At 44.0% G+C, this 27497-nt stretch overlaps 1 protein-coding gene across 1 annotated transcript in view; it reads right to left on the reverse strand.

Moving 5' to 3' along the window:
• The window catches only part of WNT3A (Wnt family member 3A), a 68296-nt gene that overhangs the window by 29839 nt on the left and 10960 nt on the right, over positions 1-27497 (reverse strand). Inside the window, exon 2 of the mRNA XM_081497825.1 lies at positions 15242-15483. Coding sequence (XP_081353951.1) covers positions 15242-15483 — 242 coding nt within the window. The remainder of the gene's footprint in view (positions 1-15241; positions 15484-27497) is intronic.

Consider the following 27497-nt stretch of genomic DNA (forward strand, 5'->3'; position numbering starts at 1 on the left):
TCCCCATAAGGCTATCAGCTGATTTTTCAGCAGAAACTCTGTAGGCCAGAAGGAAGTGGTAGGATATATTTTAAGTGATGAAAGGGAAAAATCTACAACCAAGATTACTCTACCCAGAAAGAATCTCATTTGAATTTGATGGAGAAATCAAAAGCTTTATAGACAAGCAAAGACTAACAGAATTCAGTACCATCAAACCAGCCTTGAAACAAATGCCAAGGGAATTTCTCAAGGCAGGAAACAAGAAAAGAAAAAGACTCACAAAAACAAACCCAAATCAATTAATAAAATGGTAATAGGAGCATACATATCAATAATTACTTCAAATGTAAGTAGATTAAATGTTCCAACCAAAAGACACAGACTAGCTGAATGAATAAAAAAACAAGTCCCATGTATATGCTGCCTACAGGAGACCCACTTCAGACCTACGGACACATACAGAATAAAAGTGAAGGACTGGAAAAAATATTCCATGCAAATGGAAATCAAAAGAAAGCTAGAGTAGCAATACTCATATCAGACAAAACAGACTTTAAAATGAAAACTATTGGGCTTCCCCGGTGGCTCAGTGGTAGAGTCCAGCTGTCAATGCAGGAGATACGGGTTTGATCTCTGGTCTGGGAGGATGCCATATGCCACAGAGCAACTAAGCCCATGCACCACAACTATTGAGCCTGTGCTCTAGAGCCTGTGAATTGCAACCATTGAGCCCACACACCACAGCTGCTGAAGCCTGCATGCCCTACAGCCTGAGGTCTGCAACAAGAGAAGCCACAGCAGTGAGAAGCCTACACATTGCAATGAAGATTAGCCCCTGCTCACCACAACTAGAGGAAGACCTGCACAGCAACAAAAACCCAGCACAGTCAAAAATAAACAAATAAATAAAATTATTTAAAAACCTATTGTATGAGATAAGGAAGGACACTACATAATGATTAAGGGATCAATATAAGAAGAAGATAAAACAATCAAAAATATTTATGCACCCAACATAGGAACACCTCAATGCATAAGACAAATGCCAACAGACATACAAGGGAAAATTGATGGTAACTCAATAATAGTAGGGGATTTTAACATCCCATTTACGCCAATGGGCAGATCATCCAGGCAGAAAATAAATAAGGAAACACAAGCTTTAAATGACACAACAGGCTAGATAGATTTAATTGATATTTATAGGACATTCCACCTGACAGCAGCAGAATACACTTTCTTCTCAAGTGCACATGGAATATTCTCCAGGATAGACCACATCTTGAGTCACAAATCAAGCCTCAGTACATTTAAGAAAGTTGAAATGGAAAAAAAAAAAAGAAAGTTGAAATTGTACTAAGCATCTTTTCTGACCACAACACTATGAGATTAGAAATCAATTATAGGGAAAAAAAACCCCGTAAAAACCCACAAACACATGGAGGCTAAAGAGTGCACTGCTAAATAACCAAGAGATCACTGAAGAAATTAAAGAGAAAATAAAAAACGACATAGAAACAAATGACAATAAAAACATGATGACCCAAAACCTATGGGACACATCAAATTCTAAGAGGGAAGTTTATAGCAATTCATTTATACCTCAAGAAACAAGAAAAATCACAAATAAACAACATAACCCTACATCAAAAGCAACCACAGGAAGAAGAACAAAGAAAATCCAAAGCCAGTAGGAGGAAAAAAAATTAATAAAGATCAGGTTAGAAATAAATGAAATAGAAGTGAAGAAAACAATAGCAATAATAAATAAAAGCAAAAATTGGTTCTTTGAGAAGATAAACAAAATCGATAAATCTTTAGTCAGATTCCTCAAGAGAAAAAGGGAGAGGACACAAATCAATAAAACTAATAATGAAAAAGCAGAAATCACAACTGACACCATAGAAATACAAAGGATCATAAGAGACTACTAAAAGCAACTATATGCCAATAAATTGGACAACCTAAAAGAAAAGGACAAATTCTAGAAAGGTACAACCTTCCAAGACTGAACCAGGAAGCCTGAGAAAATATTAGCAGACCAGTCACATGGAATGAAGTTGAAACTGTAATTTAAAATCTTCTAACAGATAAAAGTCCATGACCAGATGGCTTCATAGGCAAATTCTATCAAACATTTGGAGAACAGCTAACACTGTACCTTCTCAAACTCTTTCAAAAAATTGCAGAGGGACAAACATTCCCAAATTTGTTCTGTGAGGCCACCATCATCATTCTGATGCCAAAATCAGACAAAGAGATCTCACAAAATAAGAAAATTACAGACCAATATCACTGATGAACATAGATGCAAAAAATCCTCAACAAAATACTAGCCAACATTATGAAGGTTGGCCACCAAAGGCTCAGATCAAATTCAATTCTTTCTTACTACTGGTTAGAGAAAATACTGAGGAAAGAATGGGTGAAGGAGATCAAGAGGTACAAACTTCCAGTTGCACAATAAGTGGGTTACAGGTAAGAAATATACAGAGTGGGGAATATATACAGTCAAAAGCTATGTAATATCTTCGTATACTGACAGATGGTAACTAGACTTACTCTAAGGATCATTTTGAAATATATAGAAATACCAAATCACTATGCCAGGTAACAGGAACTAAATTTTTAAATTGTTTTTACCTTTTTCTCCTTAAAGTATTTATAATGAAAAGGAAAATACATTTTAAAATTGGCCTTCCCTGAGAAATTGTGGAAATTAAGGGAAATATGGAAATTAACTATTTGAGTCAACAATTATTTTTAAATTCCAAACTGCCTGCATTCACATCAATACCAAGAAAAGCTCATTGCCTCCTGTTTAACTATTATTAGAATCATTTTATGTAAATGTACTGTAGTTTGAAAATTCTTTGGCATTGCCCTTCTCTGGGATTGGAATGGAAACTGATATTTTTCAGTCCTGAGGTCACTGCTGAGTTTTCCAAATTTGATGGCATATTGAGTGCAGCACTTTAACAGCATCATCTTTTAGGATTTGAAATAGTTCAGCTGGAATACCATCACCTCCACTATCTTTGTTTGTAGTTATGCTTCCTAAGGCCCACTTGACTTCACACTCCAGGATGTCTGGCTCTAGGTGAGTGACCACCCCATCGTGGTTATCCCAGTCATTAAGAAAATAACTTTTTGTATATTTCTTCAGTGTATTCTTACCTCTTCCAACAACACAAGAGATGACTCTACACATGGAAAACACCCGATGGTCAATACCAAAATCAGATTGATTATATTCTTTGCAGCCAAAGATGGAGAAGCTCTATACAGTCAGCAAAAACAAGACTGGGAGGTGAGTGTGGCTCAGGTCATGAACTCCTTATTGCAAAATTCAGAATTAAATTGAAGAAAGTAGGGAAAACCACTAGCCCATTCAGGTATGACCTATAATCAAATCCCTTATGATTATACAGCAGAAGTGACAAATAGATTCAAGGGATTAGATCTGATAGACAGAATGCCTGAAGAACTATGGATGGAAGTTCGTGACATTGTATAGGAGGTGGTAATCAAAACCATCCCCAAGAAAAAGAAATGCAAAAAGCCAAAATGGTTGTCTGAGGAGGCCTTATGAATAGCTGAGAAAACAAGGAAAAGGCAAAGGAGAAAAGAAAAGATATACCCATCTGAATGCAGAGTTCCAAAGAATAGCAAGGAGAGATAAGAAAGTCTTCTAAAGTGAACAGTGCAAAGAAATAGAGAAAAACAATAGAATAGGAAAGACTAGAGATCTCCTCAAGAAAATTAGAGATACCAAGGGAACATTTCATCCAAAGATGGACATAATAAAGGACAGAAACAGTATGTACCTAACAGAAGCAGAAGATACTAAGAAGAGGTGGCAAGAATTCACAGAAGAACAAAAGAGATCTTAATGACCAAAATAACTAGAGCCAGAGTGTGAAATCAAGTGGGCCTTAGGAAGCATCACTACAAACAAAAATAGTGGAGGTGATGGAATTCCTGCTGAACTGTTTCAAATCCTAAAAGATGATGCTGTGAAAGTGCTGCACTCAATATGTCAGGAAATTTGGAAAACCCAGCAGTGAGCACAGACTGGAAAAGATCAGTTTTCATTATAATCCCAAAGAAAGGCAATCCCAAAGAATGTTCAAACTACTGCACAACTGCACCCATTTCACATGCTAGCAAAGTAATGCTCAAAATTCTCCAAGCTAGGCTTCAACAGTATGTGAACTGAGAGCTTCCAGATGTTCAAGCTGGATTTAGAAAAGGCAGAGGAACCAGAGATCAAATGGCCAACATCCGCTGGATCATTGAAAAAGCAAGAGAGTTCCTGAAAAACATCAACTTCTGCTTCATTGACTACACTAAAGCCTTTAACTGTGTGGATCACAACAAACTGTGGAAAATTCTTCAAGAGATGGGAATACTAGACCACCTGACCTGCCTCTTGAGAAATCTGTATGTAGGTCAAGAAGCAACAGTTAGAACTGGTCATGGAGCAACAGACTGGTTCCAATTGGGAAAGGAGTACATCAAGGCTGTATATTGTCACCCTACTTATTTAACTTGTATGAAGAGTACATCATGCAAAGTGCCAGGCTGGATGAAGCACAAGCTGGAATCAAGATGGCTGGGAGAAATATCAATAACCTCAGATATGCAGATGACCCTTATGGCAGAAAGCAAAGAACTAAAGAGCCTCTTGATGAAGGTGAAGAGAGTGAAAAAGTTGGCTTAAAACTCATCATTCAGAAAACTAAGATCATGGCATCTGGTCCCATCACTTCATGGCAAATAGATGGGGAAACAATGGAAACAGTGACAGATTTTATTTTCTTGGGCTCCAAAATCACTGCAGAGAGTGACTGCAGCCTTGAAATTAAAAGATTCTTGCTTCTTGGAAGAAAAGCTATGACCAAACTAGACAGCATATTAAAAAGCAGACATCACTTTGCCAGCAAAGGTCCATATAGTCAAAGCTATGGTTTTTCTAGTAGTCATGTATGGGTGTGAGAGTTGGACCGTAAAGAAGGCTCAGTGCAGAAGAACTGATGCTTTTGAACTGTGGTGTTTTAGAAGACTCTTGAAAGTCCCTTGGACTGCAAAGAGATCAAAACAGTCAATCCTGAAGGAAATCAGTCCTGAATATTCATCAGAAGGACTGATGCTGAAGCTGAAACTCCAATACTTTGGCTACCTGATAGGAAGAGCCGATTCATTAGGAAAGAGTTTGATGCTGGGAAAGATTGAAGGCAGGAGGAGAAGGAGACGACAGAGGATGAGATGGTTGGATGGTATCACCGACTCAATGGACATGATTTTGAGCCTACTCCAAGAGATAGTGAGGGACAGAGAAGCCTGGCATGCTACAGCTCATGGGGTTGCAAAGAGCTGGACATGGCTGAGTGACTGAACAAAAGCAACAAAACTCTTGCCACCTCTTCTTAATCTCTTCTGCTTTTATTAGGTCTTTACCGTTTCTGTCCTTTATTGTGCCCATCTTTGCATGAAATTTTCCCTTGATATCCCCAATTCTCTTAAAGAGATTTCTAGTCTTTGCCATTCTATTGTTTTCCTCTTTTTTTTTTTTTTTGCATTGTTCACTTAAGGAGGCCTTCTTATCTCTCCTTGCTATTCTCTGAAACTCTGCATTCAGTTGGGTATCTTTTCCTTTCTCCCTTGACTTTCGCTTCTCTTCGTTTCTCAGCTATTTGTACAGCCTCCTCAGACAACTACTTTGCCTTCTTGCATTTCTTTTTCTTTCAGATGGTTTTGGTCCCTGCTTCCTGTACAATGTTACGAATCTCTGTCCATAGTTCTTCAGGCACTCTGTTGACTAGATCTAAGCCTTTGAATCTGTTGGTTGCCTCTATGGTATAATTATAAGGGATTTGATTTAGGTCAAACCTGAATGGCCTGATGGTTTTCCCTATTTTCTTCCATTCATGCCTGAATTTTGCGATAAGGGGCTGATGATCTGAGCTGCAGTGAGCTCCAGGTCTTGTTTTTGCTGACTGTATAGAGCTTCTCCATCTTCAGCTGTAAAGAATATAATCAATCTAATTTTGGTATTGACTATCTGGTGATGTCCACGTGTAGAGCCAAAGACTGTTCAAACTACCTTACAACTGTGCTCATTTTGCATGCTAGAAAGGTTATGTTCAAAATTCTTCAAGCTAGCTTCAGCAGTACATGAACCGAGAACTTCCAGATGTATAAACTGGATTTAGAAAAGGCAAAGGAACCAGAGATTAAATTGCCAATATTTCTTGGATCATAGAGAAAGCAAGGGAATTTCAGGAAAACATCTAGTTATGCTTTATTGAGTATGCTAAAGTCTTTGATTATGTGGTTCACAACAAACTGTGGAAAATTCTTAAAGTGATGGGAATACCAGACCACCTTACTTGTCTCCTAAGAAACCTGTATGCAGGTCAAGAGGTAACAGTTAGAAGCAGACATAGAACAACAGACTGGTTCAAAATGGTAAAGGAGTACGCCAAGGCTGTATATTGTCACCCTGCTTATTTAATGTATATGTAGGGTACATCATGGGAAATGCCAGCCTGGATAACTCAAGCTGGAATCAAGATTGCCAGGAGAAATATCAGCAACCTCAGATATGCAGATAATACCACTGTAATGGCAGAAAGTGAAGAGGAACTAAAGAGCATCTTGATGAAGGTGAAATAGGAGGGTAAAAAGGCTAGATTAAAATTCAACATTCAAAAAACTAAGATCATGGCATCCAGTCCCATCACTTCATGGCATATAGAAGAGGAAAAAGTGGAAGCAGTGACATATTATATTTTATTGGAGTTCAAAATCACTGGATGGTGATTGTAGCCATGATAATAAAAGATGCTTGCTCCTGAGAGGGAAAGCTGTGACAAACCTAGACAGAGTATTAAAAAGCAGAGACATCATTTTGCTGACAAAGGTCCATATAGTCAAAGCTATGGTTTTTCCAGTAGTCATGTATGGATGTGAAAGTTGGACCATAAAGAAGGCTGTTGTTGTTGTTTAGTTGCTGAGTCATAGCTGACTCTTTGCAACTCCATAGTCTGTAGCCATCCAGGCTCTTCTTTTCATGGGATTCTTCAGATAAGAACACTGGAGTGGGTTGCCATTTCATTCTCCAAAAAGAAGGCTGAGCACTGAAGAACTGATGCTTTCGAATTTTGGTGCTGGAGAAGACTCTTGAAAGTCCCTTGGACTGCAAAGAGATCAAACCAGTCAATTCCAAAAGAAATCAACTCTGAATAGTCATTGAAAGGACTGATGCTGAATCTGAAGTTCCAATACTTTGACCACCTGGTGTGAAGTACTGACCTATTGGAAAAGACCTTGATGCTGGGAAAGATTGTAGGCAAAAGGAGAAGAGGGTGGCAGAGGACAAAATGGTTAGATAGCATCACTGACTCAATGGACATGTATCTGAGTAAACTCTGGGAGATAGTGAAGGACAAGGAAGTCTGGCTGCTGCAGTCCATGTGGTCACAGAATTGGACATGACTTAGCAAGTGAACGCACATACTTATCTACCTACTATGTGTTTTTAAGTTATTAATGTCTTAGCAACTGTATTGACTGTACTACTGTTAATGGTTTTATTTATTTCTTTCCTTTTCCTGTTTTTACAAATAAATTGATTTAAAATCATTGGGAAATGCTTAAAAACATACTAGCCAACAGAATCCAATAATACATTAAAAGGATCATACACCATGATCAAGTGGGATTTATCCCAGAAATATACACAAATCTTTCAATGTACACAAGTCAATCAGTGTGATAGTCTATGCAGTGATAGACCATATTAACAAATTAAAGAATAAAAGCCATATGATCATCTCAATAGATGCAGAGAAAGCTTTTGACAAAATTCAACAACCATCTATGATACTCTCCAGAAAATGAGCATAGAGGGAACCTCAACATAACAAAGGCAATATATAACAAACATAATTTTCAATGGTGAAAAACTGAAAGCATTTCCCCTAATAACAGGAACAAGACAAGGATGTCCATTCTCATCACTCTTATTCAACATTGTTTTGGAAGTGCTTGCCATGGATATTAGAGATGAAAAAGAAATAAAAAGAATCCAAGTTGGAAAAGAATTAAAACTGTCATTGTTTGCAGATGACATGATATTATATGTAGAAAATCCTAAGATGCTGCCAGAAAACTACTAGACATAGTCAGTGAACTGGTAAAGTTGTAGGATACAAAATTAATGCATAGAAATCTCTTGCATTCCTACACACTAACAACAAAAGAGCAGAAAGGGAAATTAAGGAAATAATCACACTAACCATCACAACAAAAATAATAAAATACCTAGGAATAAACCAACCTAAGCAGGCAAAAAACCTGTATTCAGAAAACTATAAAACACTGATGAAAATCAAGGAGGACACAAACAGATGGAGAGAAATATGATGTTCTTGGATTGAAAGAATCAATATAATGAAAAGGAGTATATTGCCTAAAGCAAACTATGGATTCCATGGAATTCCTAGCAAATTACCAATGGCATTCTTCATAGAATTAGAACAAAAATTTTTACAATCTGTTTGAAAACACCCCAAAGAGTCAAAGAAATCTTGAGAAAGAAAAATGGAGCTAGAGGATTCAGGCATCCCAACTTCAAAGTATACTGCAAAGCTACAGTAATCAACACAGTATGGTACTGGTACAAAAACAGAGAAATAGATCCATGGTACAGGATAGAAAGCCCATAAGTTAACCCACACACCTATGGTCACCTAATCTATGACAAAGGAGGCAAAAATATACAATGGAGAAAAGATAGCCTCTTCAATAAGTGGTGCTGGGAAATCTAGACAGCCACATGTAAAATAATGAAATTAGAATACTCCCTAACATTATACACAAAATAAACTCAAAATGGATTAAAGACCTAAATGTAAGTCCAGACACTATAAAACTTTTAGAGGAAAACATAGAAAAAACACTCTTTGACATAAATCACAGCAAGATATTTTTGCAAAGCAGTTCTTGTACCTTCTAGAATAATGAAAATATAAAAAGAAAAATAAACAAATGGGACCTAATTAAAGCTAAAAGTTTTTGCACAGGAAAGGAAACCATGAACAAAATGAAAAGACAAGCCTCAGAATGGGTAAAGGAAAAAAAGTGTTAGTCACTCAGTCATTTTCAACTGTTTGTGATCCCATGGACTGTACTGCCAGGCTCCTCTGTCCATGGGATTTTCCAGGCAAGAATACTGGAGTGGGTTGCCATTTTCTTCTCTAGGGGATCTTCCCAACCCAGCGATTGAACCCAGGTCTCCTGCATTGCTGGTGGATTCTTTACCAGCTGAGCCACAAGGGAAGCCCAAGAATACTGGAGTTGGTAGCCTATCTCTTCTCCAGTGGATCTCCCTGACCCAGGAATCAAACTGGGGTCTCCTGCATTGCAGATGGATTCTTTACCAACTGAGCTATCAGGAAAACCCTCCTGCATTGCAGGCAGATTCTTTATCATCTGAGCCACCAGGGAAACTCCAGCAGAATGGGTAAAAATATTTGCAAATTAAGCAACAGACAAAGGATTAATATATACAAATAGAGCAGAAAGGGAAATTAATATATACAAATATATTAATATATACAAATATTATCTATATATAATAATTAATATATAAAAATAATATCTCCAAAATATAGTCCTGGGTGTTCATTGGAAGGACTGATGTTGAAGCTGAAACTCCAATACTTTGACCACCTCATACAAAGAGTTGACTCATTGGAAAAGACCCTAATGCTGGGAAGGATTGGGGACAGGAGAAGGCGACGACAGAGGATGAGATGGTTGGATGGCATCACCGACTCAATGGACGTGGGTTTGGGTAAACTCTGGGAGTTGGTGATGGACAGCGAGGCCTGGCGTGCCGTGATTCATGGGGTAGCAAAGAGTCGGACACAACTGAGCGACTGAACTTAACTGAACTGAACTGATACAAACAGCTCATGGAGCTCAACATCAAAAAACCAAAAAATCCAATCAAAAAATGAGTAGAAGACTTAAATAGACATCTCTCCAAAGAAGACATATAGATGGCCAAAAGACACATGAAAAGATGCTGAATATCACTAATTATTAGAGAAATACTAAATCAAAACTACAAGGAGGTATCAACGCACACCAGTCAGAATTGTCACCATCAAAAAGTCCATAAGTAATAAATGCTGGAGAGAGTGTGGAGAAAAAAGAAGAACTGGTATAGCCACTATGGAGAACAGTGTGGAGTTTCCTTAAAAAATTAAACATAGAACTACCATATGACCCAGCAATCCCACCACTGGTTATATACCCTAAGAAAACCATAACTGGAAAAGACACATGTACCCCAATGTTCATTGTAGCACTATTTACAATAGCCAGGTCATGGAAGCAATCTAGATGGCTATCAACAGATGAATGAACAAGAAGATGTGGTCATATTATACAATGGCCTATTACTCAGCCATAAAAAGGAATGAATTTGAGTCAGCTGAATTGAGATGACGAACCTAGAGCCTGTTATACAGAGTGAAGTAAGTTAAAAGAGAAAAACAAATACTGTATATTAGTGTGTATATATATAAAATCTTGCATACATATATATATATATGTGAGAAAAGTAGAAGAATGTGCACTCAGTTTCCAGATAGAACACCAAAATTGCAACTAGCTGCTGAGCAACCATCAACAGGAGAATGTTGGAACCCACCAAAAAAAGATACCCCACGTCCAAGGACAAAAGAGAAGCCACAATAAGATGGTAGGAAGGGTGCAATCATGTTTAAAATCAAACCTCATACCTGCCAAAGACCCTTGGAGGGCACAAACAAAACCTTGTGTGCACCAGGACTCAGGGAAAGGAGCAGTGGCCCCCACAAGAGACTAAGCCAGACCTGCCTGTTAGTGTTTGAGGGTCCCCTGTGGAAGCATGGGTCAGCAGTGGCCAGTCGCAGGGACAGGGGTACTGGCAGCAGCAGTCCTGGGAGGCATGGCATGTGGCATAAATCCTCTTGGAGGAGGTTGCCATTAATCTTACCAAAGAGCCAATGGGTGGGCAATCTACAAACTGGAGAACAATTATACCATAGAAGTTCTTGCACTGTTATGAAAGCTCTAGGCCCTACAACAGACTTCCCCAACCTGGGGATTCAGCAAAGGGGCTGAATATTCCCAGGGAATTTGAAGGTCAATGGGATTTGATTACAGAACTTCCAAAGAACAGGGGAAACAAACTCTTGGAGGGCACAAACAAAACCTTGTGTGTACCAGGACTGAAGAGAAAGGAGCAGTGACCCCACAAGAGACTCAGCCAGACTTGCCTGCGAGAGAGTTTGGGAGTCTCCAGCAGAGGCATGGGTCGACAGTGGCCAGCCTCAGGATTGGGGCATTGGCAGCAGTAGTCCTGGGAGGTGCAGCATGCTGGCATAAGTCCTCTTGAAGGGGGTCACCATTACCCCTACCATAGAGCCTAGAGCCTACCATAGATCCTAGAGCCGACCATAGAGACTACGGACTCTAGGACTGGACTGTCTCAGGCCAAACCACAGGGAAGGAGCACAGCCTCACCCATCAGCAGAAAATTGCATTAAAGATTTACTGAGCATCACCTTACCCACCAGAGCAAGACCCAGTTTTTCCCACAAGTCCCTCCCATTAGGAAGCTTTCACAAGCCTTTTGTCCTCATCCATCAGAGGGCAGACAGAATGAAAACTGCAGTCATAGAAAACTAACCAAAATGATCACATGGATCACAGCCTCCTTGGGTAACTCAGTGAAACTATGTGAGTCAGGCCGTGTTGGGCCACCCAAGACATATAGGTCATGGTAGAGAGTTCTGATAAAATGTGGTCCACTGGAGAAGGGAATTGCAAACCACTTCAGAATTCTTGCCTTGAGAACCCCATGAACAGTGTGAAAAGGCAAAAAGATATGACACTGAAGGATGGGACCCCGCCCCGCCAGGTCGGTAGGAGTCCAATGTACTACTGGAGGAGAGTGGAGAAATAGCTCCAGCACTCAGGAATGAAGAGGCTGAGCGAAAGCAAAAATGACACCCAGGTGTGGATGTGTCTGGTGGTGAAAGTAAAGTCCGATGCTGTAAAGAACAATACTGCATAGGAACCTGGAATGTTAGGTCCATGAATCAAGGTAAGTTGGAAATGGTCAAACAGGAGATGGCAAGAGTGAATATCAACTTGTTAGGAATCAGTGAACTAAAATGGACAGAATGGTCAAATTTAATTCAGATGACCATTATATCTACTACTGTGGGCAAGAATTCCTTAAAAGAAATGCCATGTGAACAGAATGAAAGCAAAACCACATGATCATCTTAATCGATTCAGAAAGAGCATTTGATGTAATCTAGTACCCTTTTCCCGAGAAGGCAAGGGCACCCCACTCCAGTACTCTTGCCTGGAAAATCCCATGGACAGAGGAGCCTGGTAGGCTACAGTCCATGGGGTCGCACAGAGTCAGACACGACTGAAGCGACTTAGCAGCAGCAGCAGCAACAGCAGTAGTACCGTTTTCATGATACAAACACTCAACAGATTAGGAATAGAAGATAATCTCCTTAACCCGATAAAGGGAAGTTATGAAAAATTCACAACTAGCACCATATACTCTATGGTGAAAGACTAAAAGCTTTCCCTCTAAGATCAGGAAGAAGACAAGGGTGCCCACTCTCATTGCTCATACTCAACATAGCTCTGGAAGGGCTAGCCAGAGCAATTAGGCAAAAAAAAAAAAAAAAGAAAAGAAAAGGCATCCACATTGGAAAGCAAGTAGCAAAAACATTTCTATTCACAGATGACTTGATCTCATATATAGAAATTCTAAAGAATCTACACAAACTCTCACAGCTAATGAAAAAATTGATCAAATTTGCAGGATACAGGATCAAAACACAAAAATCAATTGTACTTCTATACATAGGCAGTGAACAATTTGAAAAGGAAGTGAATGAAACGATTTCATTTATAATAGCATCAAAAGAATAAAATACTTAGGAATGCATTAACCAAAGATGCCTAAGACTCGTTCATTGAAAACTATAAAACACTGCTGAAAAATTAAGGAAGACCTAAATAAATGGAAAAATCCCATGTTCATGGAGTAGAAGACAATAGTGTTAAGATGGCAATACTTCTCAAATTAATATACAGATTCAATGCAATCTCCATCAAAATTCAAAAAATCTTTTTTTGCAGAAATGAAAAATCAACCCTAAAATTCATATGGAATTGTAAGGGATTCTCCAAAAGCCAAAACAATCAAAGCCAAAGCAACTGTAAAATAAAAATAAGTTGGAGAACATATACATCCCAACTCTAAAGCATACTATAAAACTATAGAAATCAAAATAGTGTCATATTGGAAGAATGGTAGACATACAGATCAATGGAATAGAATTGAAAGTCCAGAAATAAACCCAGACATCCATGAACAATTGATTTTTAACCAAGGTGCCAATACTATTCAATGGGGGAAAGACTAGTCTTTTGAACCAATGGTGCTGAAATAATTGGTTTCCCACATGCAAAAGAATTAAGCTGGACCCTTACTTCTCACTATATACAAAAATTCACTAAAAATAGACCCGAGACCTAAATGTAAGAAGTAAAACTATAAAACTCTTAGGAGAAAACACAAGTGTAAAACTTTATAACTGTAGATTAGGCAATGTTTACTTTGATATGATATCTAAATAGGTAAATTGAATGTCATCAAAATTTAAAACTTCAGTACATCAAAGGACCCTGTCATAAAAGTGAAAAGACAATCTATAAAGGGAGAAGATATTTGAAAATTATATTTCTGATAAGTGTCTAGTGTTGGGTATATAAAGAACTCTGACAACTCAACAATAGAAACACAAACAACCCAATTAAAAACTGGGCAAAGGACTTGCATAGACATTTCTCCAAAGAAGACATTCAGATGTTCAACAATCCCGTGAAAAGATGCTCAGCATCATTAGTCATCAGAGATGTGCAAATAAAAATTACAATGAGATATCACTTCAGATCCACAGGGATGGCTAAAGGCAAAAAAAAGAAAAAGACAGAGAATAACAAACATTGGAAATAATGTGGAGAAACTGGAACCCTCTTGTGTTGCTGGTGGGAGAGCAAAATGGTGCAGTTGCTGTGGAAAAAGAGTTTGGTAATTCCTCAAAACACAGAATTACCATGCAATTCTACTCCTAGGAATATAGCTAGAAGAATTGAAAAACAGGTATTCAGACACTTGAAATATCAGCATTATTCACAACAGCCAAAAAAAAGGCTTGAAACAACCTAATTGTCCATCAACAGATGAATGGATAAATAAAATGTGATCCATCCGCACAATGGAATATAATTCAGCCATAAAAAGGAATCAAGTACCCAAACATACTACAGGAGGATGCATCTTGAAAACATTATGCTCAGTGAAAGAAGACTCTCTCTCTCTTTCTCTTTTTCTTTCTCCCTTCCTCTTTCCTCACTTGCTGGAGAGCCCAGCCACTACATTTAAGGGAACCCAGGTCATGTGTAGAAGCAGCAGTGGCCACCAGGCATGTAAGAGAGATGAGGACCAGCTCATCTCTCTCTCTCTTTAGCAGAGACCAGCCCTGCCTACTGCATCTCCCTACATCTGCAGATGTTGGGACCGACAACACATGATTATTATTGTTTAAACTACTATGTCTTGTGTAAATTTGCTCTTCACCAAGAGTTAACCAACACCCAGCCTGCCAGATCTTCCTCTTCTTCCTTGGCTCCAGGACCCTGGATAACTTCTGCTGTGTGCCTCTGTGATTCCCAGCCCTCACCCTTTTTTGTGTGTTTTCTGTTTGTTTTTGTATTTTCTAAGACCTGCCTGAAGTCCTGGTTCCTTCAGGAAGACTGCAGTGGTTAATCCTGTCCCCATGGAACTGTGTAAATGTTTTTTGGGAAAGGGGAAGAAGGAGGAATCTCTGTGTGATCTTATACCCTTCCCAAACTCCAGGAGCACCCTCCAGAGTGGGTGAGTATTGGAAAGGACCCACATGGGAGATCCCTATAGTAATGAGCACTGCCCCCTTACTGGAAGTGCTGCTCCTATGCTTGAGCACAAGTGAGAGACAGAGGCAGAAAATAAATGAACTGGCTTGTGCCCACTCCCACTGAGGAGGAAGCTGGTTTGAACCCTGCTGCGTCCACATCCCCGGGCTGCCACCTCTGCCTGGTTAGCCATGATGGGTACCATGTGTACCTTTGTCCAGCACGGGGCCAAAGATGGCCAGGCTGTTGTTGATAGTGGTGCAATTCCAACGGCGGCCACGGAACTGGTGTTGGCACTCCTGGATGCTGATTTTGATGCCCTCTGCCACGCTGGGCATGATCTCCACGTAGTTCCGGCAGAAACGCAGCTGCTTGGGTACTAAGCCTGGGATGCTGGCGCAGAGGATGGGCTGTGTCCCCAGGGATGAGTACTGGGGCCCAACAGCCAGGGACCTGGGGGAGGAGGACAAGGAGGCCTGGTTAGTAGGGGAAGTGCTCTTCTCACCCATGAACCAGGAGCAGGAATCAGGCCTGTCCTAGGGTAAACTTTCTTTGGAGGATGCACACAGGCCCTTTCCTTCCAGATATTTGTGCATTCCAGGGCAAGATGTGCTTCTACCATGGAGGAAGCCTGTCCCTATCCTGTACCTGAGACTTAGCACAAAACATTGTGATGTGCACATGGATTGACAGAAAAGAAATCAAGGAAGTGGTGGAGGCCTCCCTGCTTCTCTGTACAACTGCAGGGGTCTTGGCTCCAACGGGGTGGAGATAGCAGCACCCTAAAACTGTTCAGGAACACAGAGAACAGAACTCAAGGATACAGGTGATGCTGAGTCAGTACAGGGGCTACCCAGAGGAGGTGCTGCTGGGTCTGTGGCAGGAGGACAATCACTTCTAGAGCAGTGTGAGATAGGGCATGTTGTTGTTGTTCAGTAGCTGAGTCATGTCCAACTCAGGACCTGCAGCATGCTGGGCCCCCCTGTCCTTCACTATCTCCTGGAGTTGCTCAAGTTCATGTCCATTGAGTCAGTGATGCTATCTAGCCATCTTATCATCTTCTTCTCCTCCTACCCTCAAATTTTCCCAGCATCAGGGTCTTTTCCAGTGAGTCAGCTCTTCACATCAGGTGGCCAAAGTATTGGAGCTTCAGCATCAGTCCTTCTGATAAATATTTATGGTTGATTTCCTTTAGGATTGACTGGTTTGATCTCCTTGAAGTCCAAGGGACTCTAAAGAGGTTTCTCCAGCACCACAATTTGAAGGCATCAGTTCTTCAGTGCTCAGCTTTTTTTATGGTCCAACTCTCACATCTGTACATAACTACTGGAAAAACCATAGCTTTGACTATATGGATGATTGTCAACAAGGTGACGTCTTTGTTCTTTAATATGCTGTCTAGGTTTGTCATAGCTTTCCTTTCAAGGAGTAAGTGTCTTCAATTTCATGGCTGCAGTCCCTGTCCGCAGTGATTTGGGAGCCCAAGAAAGGAAAATCTGTTACTGCTTCCACTTCTCCCCCTTCTGTATGCCATGAAGTGATGGGACCGGATGCCATGATCTTAGTTTTTTGAATGTTGAATTTCAAGCCAGTTTTTTCACTCTCCTCTTTCATCTTCATCAAGAGGCTCTTTAGTCCCTCTCTGCTTTCTGCCGTTAGAGTGGAGTTAGAGATGGGGCACCCTAGAGGAGGGCATGGCAACCCACTTGAGTATTCTTGCTTGGAGAATCCCACGGACAGAGAGGCCTGGTGGGCTACCGTCCATGGGGTCACCAAGAGTCAGACACGACTTAGCACGCACGCACACACATAGAGATGGGGCACAGCAGTGGGTAAATAAATCATACAGGTGAAAATCACTGCTGAACTCATACCCACCATTCCAGCAGGGTTTTGGCTATTTATTCAACAGATATAAAAGCATATGTACACAATAAGATGTGCTCAAGAATATTCACAGGGCTGTGATCATTAGAGAAAAACTTGGAAACCACCAAAGTATGCATCCACAGAAGCGTGGATGAACAGACAGTGTTTACTCTTGCAGTGGAATGCTACATGGAAATAGAGAGGAGTGGCCTGCTGGTGCAAAGACAGGGAGGGAGCTTAAGAGAGACCTGATACAGTGTGGGTGGCCATGATTCCTCTGATGGAGACCAAGGTGCAGCAACACTGGATAGATACAGAAATCAGGACAGTTTGTTTCTTCATTCTCATGGGAGGTCTGGCCTGACCAAAAGGCAGCATGAGAAAATGTATCTCAGGCTGTGCTTTGCAAAATGGTTCCCACTCACCACATGTGCCTATTTAATTTAAGTAATATGACAAACAATGCGAGAAAAATTTGGTTTCTTAGTTACACTAGTTATACATGATCTGCGGTTACCATGTTGGATGGTTAGATATAAGAACATTTCGGTCACTGTGGCAAGTTCTACTGGACCACTAGGGTCTAGGGTGAAGGAAGTGCTCTGTGTTTGATGGGGCTGTTGGTTACACACATGTTTATGTGTCACAACTAATTGAAATGTGGTCATGTTACTATTCATGATTGTTGTTCAGTCACTCAGTTGTGTCCGACTCTTTGCAACCCCATAGACTGCAGCATGTCAGGCTTCCCTGTCCTTCACTATCTCCTGGAGTTTGCTCAAACTCATGTCCATTGAGTCAATGATGCCATCCAACCATCTCATCCTGTGTCATCCTCTTCTCCTCCTGCCCTCAATCTTTCCCAGCACCAGGGTCTTTTCTAATGAGTCAGCTCTTCACATCAGGTGGCCAAAGTATTGGAGCTTCAGCTTCACCATCAGTCCTTCCAATGAATATTCAGAGTTGATTTCCTTTAGGATTGACAGGTTTGATTACCCCTTGATTTCAGAGGAAGAACCATCAGGCCCTTTTCAGGGCAGAGGGAAACGTGTCACCAATCCCACTGTGACACATTGTTATATCTGCCCAATCTGATGGACAACCCATGGTTCTGTCACCGTGGAAGCATCTGTCTTTGTAGTGGGGTGATGGGCTCTTGTCGGCAGAGCTCTGCTTGGTTCCTGTGTCTCAATGCTTCCTTCACCCCTGGGTGGAAGCTCCATGATAATGATTGTGTGGCTGCTGCTACTTTTCGGGGCCATCTGTTGAAGCCTGCCTCCCATCAACCACGGATATCACAAAGGCTCTTCAGGGTCTCTCAGAAAGGGCCATGTCTAGGATCGTAGGAGAAGACCAATGTGTGGGAGGCCCTGTGGACCCAGCAGGACCACTGGGTGTGGGGTGGCTCCATGCTTTCTTACTTGGTCCCCAGCTCCCTCTCTTGGCACAGAGTGGCACAGGTGCTGCCCATGCTCACCCAGCCTTTAGCCTCAGCGCTCTCTCCTCCTCCTCTGAGAGCCCCATCTCCTCCCGCCACTGGGGTTTCTGGTGTGGTGTGTCCCGGACCCAGACTGACTCCTCTGCCTGGCAAGATGGTCCCTGCTTATCTGGTAGGTTTCTCTGGTGGGATCCAGGTGGAAATGTCTGTTTCCCTTTCCTTTATTTGGTGGGTGACTTTGTAAACGTTTCAGCTGGGCCCCCAGAGTTTCCTCTTGTTCAGCATCTCCCCTCTCCTGGACGGTTAGGCACCCCTAAGAACATTGAACAAAGGTTTCTGTGCTCCTCAGCAAGCCACACACGTGCACTATGATGCTTTCAGTAAATCCTACTCTGAGTCTAACCCAGATCCATCCAGCTGTGGCGAGAATGAGAGGAAACAGGAATCACCATCTCTCAGAGAAACAAACCTACCCTCTGGAAATACAAATCAGATCTTAACATCTTTCCCTCTTTGTCTCCAAAATCTCCCGAGGCCACCTTGCCTCTAGGCACACAGCCCACGCCCTTCAGCACCTGGAGACTCCTCGTTGGATGACCCAGAGAGAACATTTCCTTATTGCACAGTCCTGTGAGATCTGCCCTGGGAGACCTGTCCAGCTCCATCCCCTCATGCTCTGCGAGCCCCCTGCTCCTGCTGTGACAGGCTCTGGGCACAGTTCCTGTCTCCACCCATCTCCCAGTCAGTGTGGCACTTTGTCCAGCGCATCTCTGTGGCCACAGTTCACTTCAGTTCAGTCACTCAGTCGTGTCCGGCTCTGCAACCCCATGGACTGCAGCATGCCAGGCCTCCCTGTCCATCACCAACTCCCGGAGTTTACTCAAACTCATGTCCATTGAGTCAGTGATGCCATCCAACCATCTCATCCTCTGTCGTCCCCTTCTCCTCCTGCCCTCAATCTTTCCTGGCATCAGGATCTTTTCAAATGAGTCAGTTCTCCACATCAGGTGGCCAAAGTATTGCAGTTTCAGCTTCAACATTAGTCCTTCCAATGAACACCCAGAACTGGTTTCCTTTAAGATGGACTGGTTGGATCTCCTTGCAGTCCAAGGGACTTTCAAGAGTCTTCTCCAACACCACAGTTCAAAAGCATCAATTCTTCTGTGCTCAGCTTTCTTTATGGTCTAACTCTCACATCCATGCATGACTACTGGGAAAGCCATACCTTTGACTAGATGGACCTTTGTTGGAAAAGTAATGTCTCTGCTTTTTAATATCCTGTCTAGGTTGGTCATAGCTTTTTTTCCAAGGAGTAAGCGTCTTTTAATTTCATGGCTGCAGTCACCATCTGCAGTGAGTTTGGAGCCAGAAAAATAAAGTCTGCTACTGTTTCCACTATTTCCCCATCTATCTGCCATGAGGTGATGGGACCAGATGCCATGATCTTTGTTTTCTGAATATTGAGCTTTAAGCCAACTTTTTCACTCTCCTCTTTCACTTTCATCAAGAGGCTCTTTAGTTCTTCTTCACTTTCTGCCATAAGAGTGGTGTTATCTGCATATCTGAGGTTATTGATATTTCTCCCGGCAATCTTGATTCCAGCTTGTGCTTCATCCAGCCCAGCGTTTCTCATGATGTACTCTGCATATGAGTTAAATAAGCAGGGTGACAATATACAGCCTTGACGTACTCTTTTTCCTATTTGGAACCAGTCTATTGTTCCATGTTCAGTTCTAACTGTTGCTTCCTGACCTGCATACAGATTTCTCAAGAGGCAGGTCAGGTGGTCTGGTATTCCCATTTCTTTGAGAATTTCCCACAGTTTGTGGTGACCCACATAGTCAAAGGCTTTGGCATAGTCAATAAAGCAGAAATAGATGTTTTTCTGGAACTCTCTTGCTTTTTCAATAATCCAACAGATGTTGACAATTTGATCTCTGGTTCCTCTGCCTTTTCTAAAACCAGCTTGAACATCTGGAAGTTCACGGTTCACATACTGTTGAAGCCTGGCTTGGAGAATTTTGAAAATTACTTTACTAGCGTGTGAATGAGTACAATTGTGTGGTAGTTTGAGCATTCTTTGGCATTGCCTTTCTTTGGGACTGGAATGAAATCTGACCTTTTCCAGTCCTGTGGACACTGCTGAGTTTTCCACATTTGCTGGCATATTGAATGCAGCACTTTCACAGCATCATCTTTTAGGATTTGAAATCGCTCAACTGGAATTCCATCACCTCCACTAGCTTTGTTCATAGGGATGCTTCCTAAGGCCCAGTTGACTTCACATTCCAGGATGTCTGGCTCTAGGTGAGTGATCACACCATCGTCGTTATTTGGATTGTGAAGATCTTTTTTGTACAGTTCTTTTGTGTATTCTTGAAGGAGAATATCCCACGTGGGATAGGAGATACCCCACGCCCAAGGGCAAAGGAGAAGCCCCAGTAAGATGGCAGGAGGGGCGAATTCATGTTTAGAATCAAACCCCATTCCCACCAGAGACGCTCAGAGGGCTCAAACAAAGCTTGTGCACACCGGGACCAGGGACCCAGCAGAAACTGAGACAGAGCTCAGTGTCCACACAGAGCCCCTTTGATCTCCCACAATCCCCCTCCCATGTGAGGGCCACCCTCCACGCCTCCCCACTGCAGCACTCATGTGGTCCCATGTGAGGGCCACCCTCCACGCATCCCCACTACAGCGCTCATGTGGTCCCCTGTGAGGGCCACCCTCCACACCTCCCCACTGCAGCACCTATGTAGTTCTGTATTCAGTCAGCTGGCTAAGGAGAGGGCGGCCTCCTGAAGCCCTGAACACAGGGTTCCCCAAGTTTAGTATCCTCTCACCCTGTGCCCATTCTGCCCACCATTTCTGGGCAACCTCTGTCCTCGGCTTCCTCTTCCTTCCTGATCCAGTGCATCTCTCATGAGTTAAAACCTATCTTTCCCCGGGGAGTGTCCATGACACCATGCATCCATGTGCTCAAGTGGAGCTGAGCCTTCTTTTCACGGGTGGCCATCTCTAGCACCCCCATTTCTAGGGAAGACCTGAAGCCTCCACACCAGACTCTTGGTCTCCTGGGTCCCTCTTGCGTCTGTGCCCTAATATCTGACACTCCTCCCTGGGTGCAGTCTCCATCCTATACATCCTCATGCCTTGATGAGCCAAAACCCAGCCATGACCTCACAGCACATATCACAGACATCCCCATGGCCCTGCCTGAGTCTGTATTCCTGGAGTGGCATTCCAACTGTGGGGCTGGCTTGTTCCCTCACTTGTTCATTCATTACCTGCAGAGCCTATTGAATCCTGGGTGCCTGGCCAGGCCTGACCCTCCCCAGCTTTCTCCCATCCCCACCCCAGAGTCTGGGACCTCAAGGTTTTCAGGAAGGGCAGCCCTCTTCTTTCCCCCAGCTGTGAGGTCTCTTCTCTCTAGGAATTATTCTGTGATCTGAGCCTCACTGTCCTGCACCCTGTCTTGCACAGTGGAGACTGCAGGGGCTGCTGTTGTCTCTCTGGGACCCCTGTGCTGACTGAGGTGTTTAGCTTCCTGATGGACCAGCATGGGCCGAATGCACAGATGGGAGGATGGGGGGAAGCTGGCACTTGGACTGAGAGGTGGCATGCAGGCCAGGGTCAGCAGTCTCTGCTCTTGAGGGCACCCAGTGGGCAGGGGGAAGACTTCAGGGTGGAGATGATGGGCCAGCTCTGTGCACTCCAGGCTGAGTTCAGATGTCCCGGATGGGTTGGTGAGGGTCAGCGGGTGAGGTAGACTGTGTCTAACCTGCATGTCTTCTGCCACTCTCAGTCTGAGCTTCCGTGGATAACCTCCCACTTCCCTGGTGGCTTAGGTGGTAAAGAATCCACCTGCAATGCAGGAGACCTGGGTTTGATTCCTGGGTTGGGAAGATCCCCCAGAGAAGGGAATGGCAACCCACTCCAGTATTCTTGTTTGGAGACCCCTGGACAGAGGAGCCTGGTGAGCTAGAGTCCATGGGATCGCAAAGAGTCGGACACGACTGAGCAACTAACAGTTCACTTCACTTCCCACTTATAAATCAGAGAGCAGAACTCCCTGGACCTCAGTCTCCTTCAGAACATTGTCACCTCCACTACCTGCCCGACTTACTTCAGCCGACCTCTATGCCCTCTCACCCACTGAGACATCCCTGTCTTGGCCCCAGTGGCCACTCTGCCTATATCGGCGTATGTGGCTGGCTCCGACTGCTGCTGGCTCAGGCTAGCCATCCGTTTCCACCATGTGGCATCTCTCACAGCGACCCTGACTGTCCTTGCCTCCCACCTTTGCCCAGCATCATTCTCCGACTCCACTCAGCACAAGCAGGGGGTAACTTGGAACCAGCAACATAAGTCTCAGATGACAACCTCTGTAAAGAGTGGAGAGACTCATGGGGAGGGGACCATGAGAACTGAATAGCCAGGTGGCCTTGTGAAGATAGCAGGTGGAACACAGGTCAAGAGCTAGGTTGGGGAAGAATCAGGACTCTGGCTCAGGACCCTCCAGCACCTGCTACTGTGCTTCCCATAGCTCGGAGTCCACCTCTGGCTAGCCTGGCTGGTCACTCACCTCAGGCAAAGAAAGGGCTGCTGTGGCCAGTTCTGGAGGCCTCGATGGAGTACCAGGCCAGAGAGATTGCTGCGGGGGCCAGGCTGGTGGTTTTCAGTGTTCCTCAGAGCACCCAGGACGCGCACCAGGGATGCCTCAGAGGCCAGCAGGTCAGGTGGGGCTGGGACCAACTGCCCTGTTTGCCTGGGGCTGAAGGGGCTTTCATTTTTGAAAAAAAGGACTTATTTATCTTTGGTTGCACTGGGTCTTCGTTGTTCTGAGCGGGCTTTCTCTAGTTGCAGCAAGTGGGGGCTCCTGTCTAGTTACAGTGCATGGGTTTCCTGTTGCAGAAGCATGGGCTCCAGGGTGAGCAGGCTTCCTTAGCTGTGGCTCGTGGGCTCTAGAGTGCTGGCTCAGTAGCTGTGTGCAACAGTCTATCTGTTCTGCGGCATGTGGGATCTTCCCGGACCAGGGATTGAATTGGTGTCACGTGCATTGCAAGGTGGATTTTTAACCACTGGACTACCAGGGATTTTTTAAGCAGGAATGAGCTGTCACTCCAGGTGAGGCTGCCCTGATCAGCTCTGGCTCTTCCACTGTGTGATTCAGGATGTTTTGCACCCGTCTGTTCCACATTTTGACACTCCACATGGGATGTGATTTGCAAACAAATGTTGAACTCTAGTTAATGATGAGCCAGCCAAAGTGTTCAGGGAAAGAGTGGATTGAAGCCACATAAAAGCACACAATGAATAGATGGGTGAATAGAAGGGATGGTGAGGTATGGAATACACTGGGTCAAGCAAAATGCGCATTGTGGGTACATAGATGTTCTTTGTTCAAGTCCTGCATCTTTTTGGATGTTTGAACATTTCCTGATGGAACATTAGGGTAGGGTTTGCCCTTCATGGCTCTGGTCTTGGAGCCTTTCTGAAGGAGGCTGACTCCTGAGGTTTGTGGGGTTCTCTCCTTCTCTTCTGTTGCTGGCAGCTGGGCTCAAACTGGAGAAGGGATGAAGAGGGTCTGTCAGAAGGAAAATCCACTCAACTGATTTCTGAGTGGATTTCTTTTTACTGGATGAATGTACTTGGAGACTCAGAACAAGTGGAAAAACAAAGGGCCACTTAATTCAGACAGAAAAAAAAAAAAGCCGACTCCATCTCTCTCTGTCCTCACCAGTCCCAGGGTGTTGTCCCCCTTCCAGATGCCAGATTCTGGGACTCACCATGGGTGGGGGCTGAGTTGCCCATCCCCAGGACCCCACAGCCTGTCCCCACCTTGGGCCCTCCGGCCGCTTCTCACACTGCCAGGCCACAGCTCCAGGGAAAGCAGAGTGGGGCTCCCGCACTCACGGCTTCTCCCCAGGCTCGTCCCAGGTTGCAGTGCTGAGTCAGTGCCCCTGCCCCTGCCCCTGCCTTCTCCTGGCCCTCTTCCCAGTCAGGTCCCGTATTCCACTCCCCCAGCAAGGCCAGAGTACTGGCAGCCAGCTCCCAGCCCAGAGGCCACTCCAGCTGTTCTGGCCTCCACCAATCCCAACTGGATCCCTCTTCCACCCACGCTAGACCTAATGGCCCCTTAAGTTCCTTGAATTATTTCCAGAGAGGTTCCTCTGTCCCAGAGCTGGGCAACCAAGAGGATCCTGGTGATTCAGACCCTGCCCATGTAGAGCAGAAAGTTGGGGGGACCTGTCAGACATGGGAGGAGTTGTGTGTGGGAGAAAGGGGGCAGAAGAGGGTCACAGGGGCCCAACTGATGTCACTGAATTTTGGTTGAGCCTTCAAGGATAAATTGGTTCATAAAAATTTATATTGAATATCCAAAGTGTGTTCACCAACCTTACTGTGGTAATCATTTTGCAATATATACATCATAATTACATGGACATACATCAAATAATTGCATTGTACACCTTAATCTTACACAATGTTATATGCCAACTATATCTCCATAAACCCGGAAGAAAACTCCAAACTGGACATGTGCTATCTTCTCACCACTCCCAAGATTCAAGTTTCTAATCCGAGGAGGAAGTAGGTAGCCTCAGTCAATTAATACTTGGAAGATGAAGATTTGTAACTCCTTCCTCCCATGGTCTTCTGGGAGGAGGTGGAGGGTGCATTGACCTGGGGCTGGGGGCTGGACAGGCTGGTGGGGAGCAGCATCCACCAGGACTCTGAGCCCCAGACCCAAGGAACAACCATGCACTGTCCTGTTTAAGGGTATCTCCAGGAACCAGAGGCAGCTTAGTGGGAGAGGGATGCTGTAAACGGAAAAGTGCTGCAACTGCAGGGCACTGCCCCCTTGGTGCTCTGTGCTCCCCAAGTTCTCAGAGCACATAAGATGCAATAACACCAAATGCAACCTGGACTCCTGAGTCAGATCCTGGAATAGAGAAGGATGCCCATGGAGGGACTGCCAAAGTCAGCCGATGTTTGGCTGTGCACTAGCAAGGTCTCTATCCTGATAAACAGACCAACTCTGTAAGGTGTGAGCACTAGGGGAAGCAGGTTTGGCCTCAGAAACTCTCTGCTGTATAGTCAAGTCATCATCCCAGATCCAAGTGGAGAAGAAAGAAACAGTTACAAGCAAACAAGCAGACTGACATTGGGTTACAACAACAGGGAACAAGCTTGTGATTCAGGACCATGAGTTTCTTTCCTGAGCCTATGAGGTGGGCTGAGGGCTCAATGACATTTTGTAATCTCTGCACAAACTGCCATCACCTTCTGAGATGAAAGTATCTGCTTTCCCCTGGTGAGAGCATCTCAGAAAACCACAAAGGCTGCTGCAGTTTTGAATGTTATGCTGTCACCTCCATTCATAACTGAAGGTGAGTTCGACTGCATTTAGTGGTGGGTACAAATAAAGATGTCATTTTCTTGTCCCAGGGGACTGGCACCCAGAGGGAGATGGCTCAGGAGCACTTGGGAAGGGACATGTGGTTTGAGCTTCCCAGGTGGTGTCAGTGGTAAAGAATCTGTCTGCAAACGCAGAAGACATAAGAGACATGGGTTCTATCCCTGGGTCAGGAAGATTCCCTGGAGAGGGGCATGGCAACCCACTCCAGTATTCTTGCCTGGAGAATCCCCTGGACAGAGGAGCCTGGTGGGCTCCTCCTTGAAGGAGGTGGCTGCTCTCCTGCTCTCCTACCCACCAAGTCCAGATTCTCACTGGGCCTCAAGAGTGCCCATCTTCCTGTCTGGGACTCTGAATACAGACAGATTGCACTTGCTATATCTGCAGGACATGCAGTGGAAAGCAGACACAAATCAGGGCCACCAATCTGGGTTAATCTAACCAAGAGTATGCTTTCAAAGCAGAGTCTTCACCTGGTAGCAGAAGTCAGAGACATCAACAGTGCCTGAAGCTGTTGCTGGCTCTGAGATGAAGGTGCTGCATTCGGAGACCAGAAAGTAGCCTCGAGGAGCTGAGACCCACCCTGGCAGACAGCTGCAAGAACATGGAGACCACAAGGACCAGAATTTGACAGCTGGGTGAGGTTGGGAGTACATTTGTTGCCAGATTGGCCAACACTTTGATTTTGGCCTCTAGACACCATGAGCAGGAAACCCAGGCAAACCACCAAGATCTCTGAGCTGCAGAGCTGTGAACTAACGCATAGGTGCTGTTTGAAGCCATAACTCTGGTCGTTTGTTACTCAGCAAAGACTAAATATTCCCCGACTCTCTCCTCTGCTCATGCTGGCTCTTTTCTCTCGGCCTCAAAGCTGCTTGGGCCTGGAGGGACAGAACCTCACAGGGAGGCAGCCCCTCTGGGCCCAAGCCACTGCCACCTTCGAGGGCTGGTCACCACAACCTGCAGACAGCTCTTCCCTTCCTCTGCCTCTGTCCCCAACGCCACTCCTCCTCAGGGACCCAATACCACTCTCTCGGAGGCTGGTTACTTCCTCTTCTCAAGCCCCTGAAATCTTTTCTTCCTCCATCTGCCATTAGCCACTGCCGAGCTGCTTATCTGGCCCACCTGCCCCACCATCGTCACCTGTGTGGTCCTGCACCTGGCCCTGCTGACTATATGACTCTCTCCAACCCATGAAACCTGGTAGGTGGAACCCCAGGGAACCTCTTGGACCAAGAAGCTGGGGATAGAGAAAGACACCTGACCAACATCAGTGAGTTAACATGGCAGGATGGGGTTTTGGCATGTTGGCTCCCCCTTTCCAGCATGCTATTATGCTCTTAAAACATATTAAATACCAGTACATACAAGATAACATTTATGAACAGTTATCTTGGTGAGCGTGGGCCACCACAACAAAGAGCAGAGATTGGGTGGCTGAAACAACAAACATTCATTTCTCACAATCCTGAGATGAGGGTGTGGACAGGATAGGGTTCTGGTGAAGGGTTCCTGGCTTACAGATGGCCAGCTTCTTGCTGTGCCCTCGTATGGCAGACAGAGAGCTCTAATGCCTTGTCTTCTTCTTTTAAGGAAACTATTCCCATCATGGGGACTCCACCTTCATGACGTCATCTAACCCCAATTACCTCCCAGAGGCCCCACCTCCTAATACCATCACACTGAGGAGTTGGGGGATCAATGTAGAAATCTAGGGGAACATGAACATGCAGTTTATGG

Source organism: Giraffa tippelskirchi, chromosome 6 (assembly GCF_054371585.1).
Source record: "Giraffa tippelskirchi isolate mGirTip1 chromosome 6, T2T-mGirTip1v1.2.pri, whole genome shotgun sequence".
Classification (NCBI taxonomy): Eukaryota; Metazoa; Chordata; class Mammalia; order Artiodactyla; family Giraffidae; genus Giraffa; species Giraffa tippelskirchi.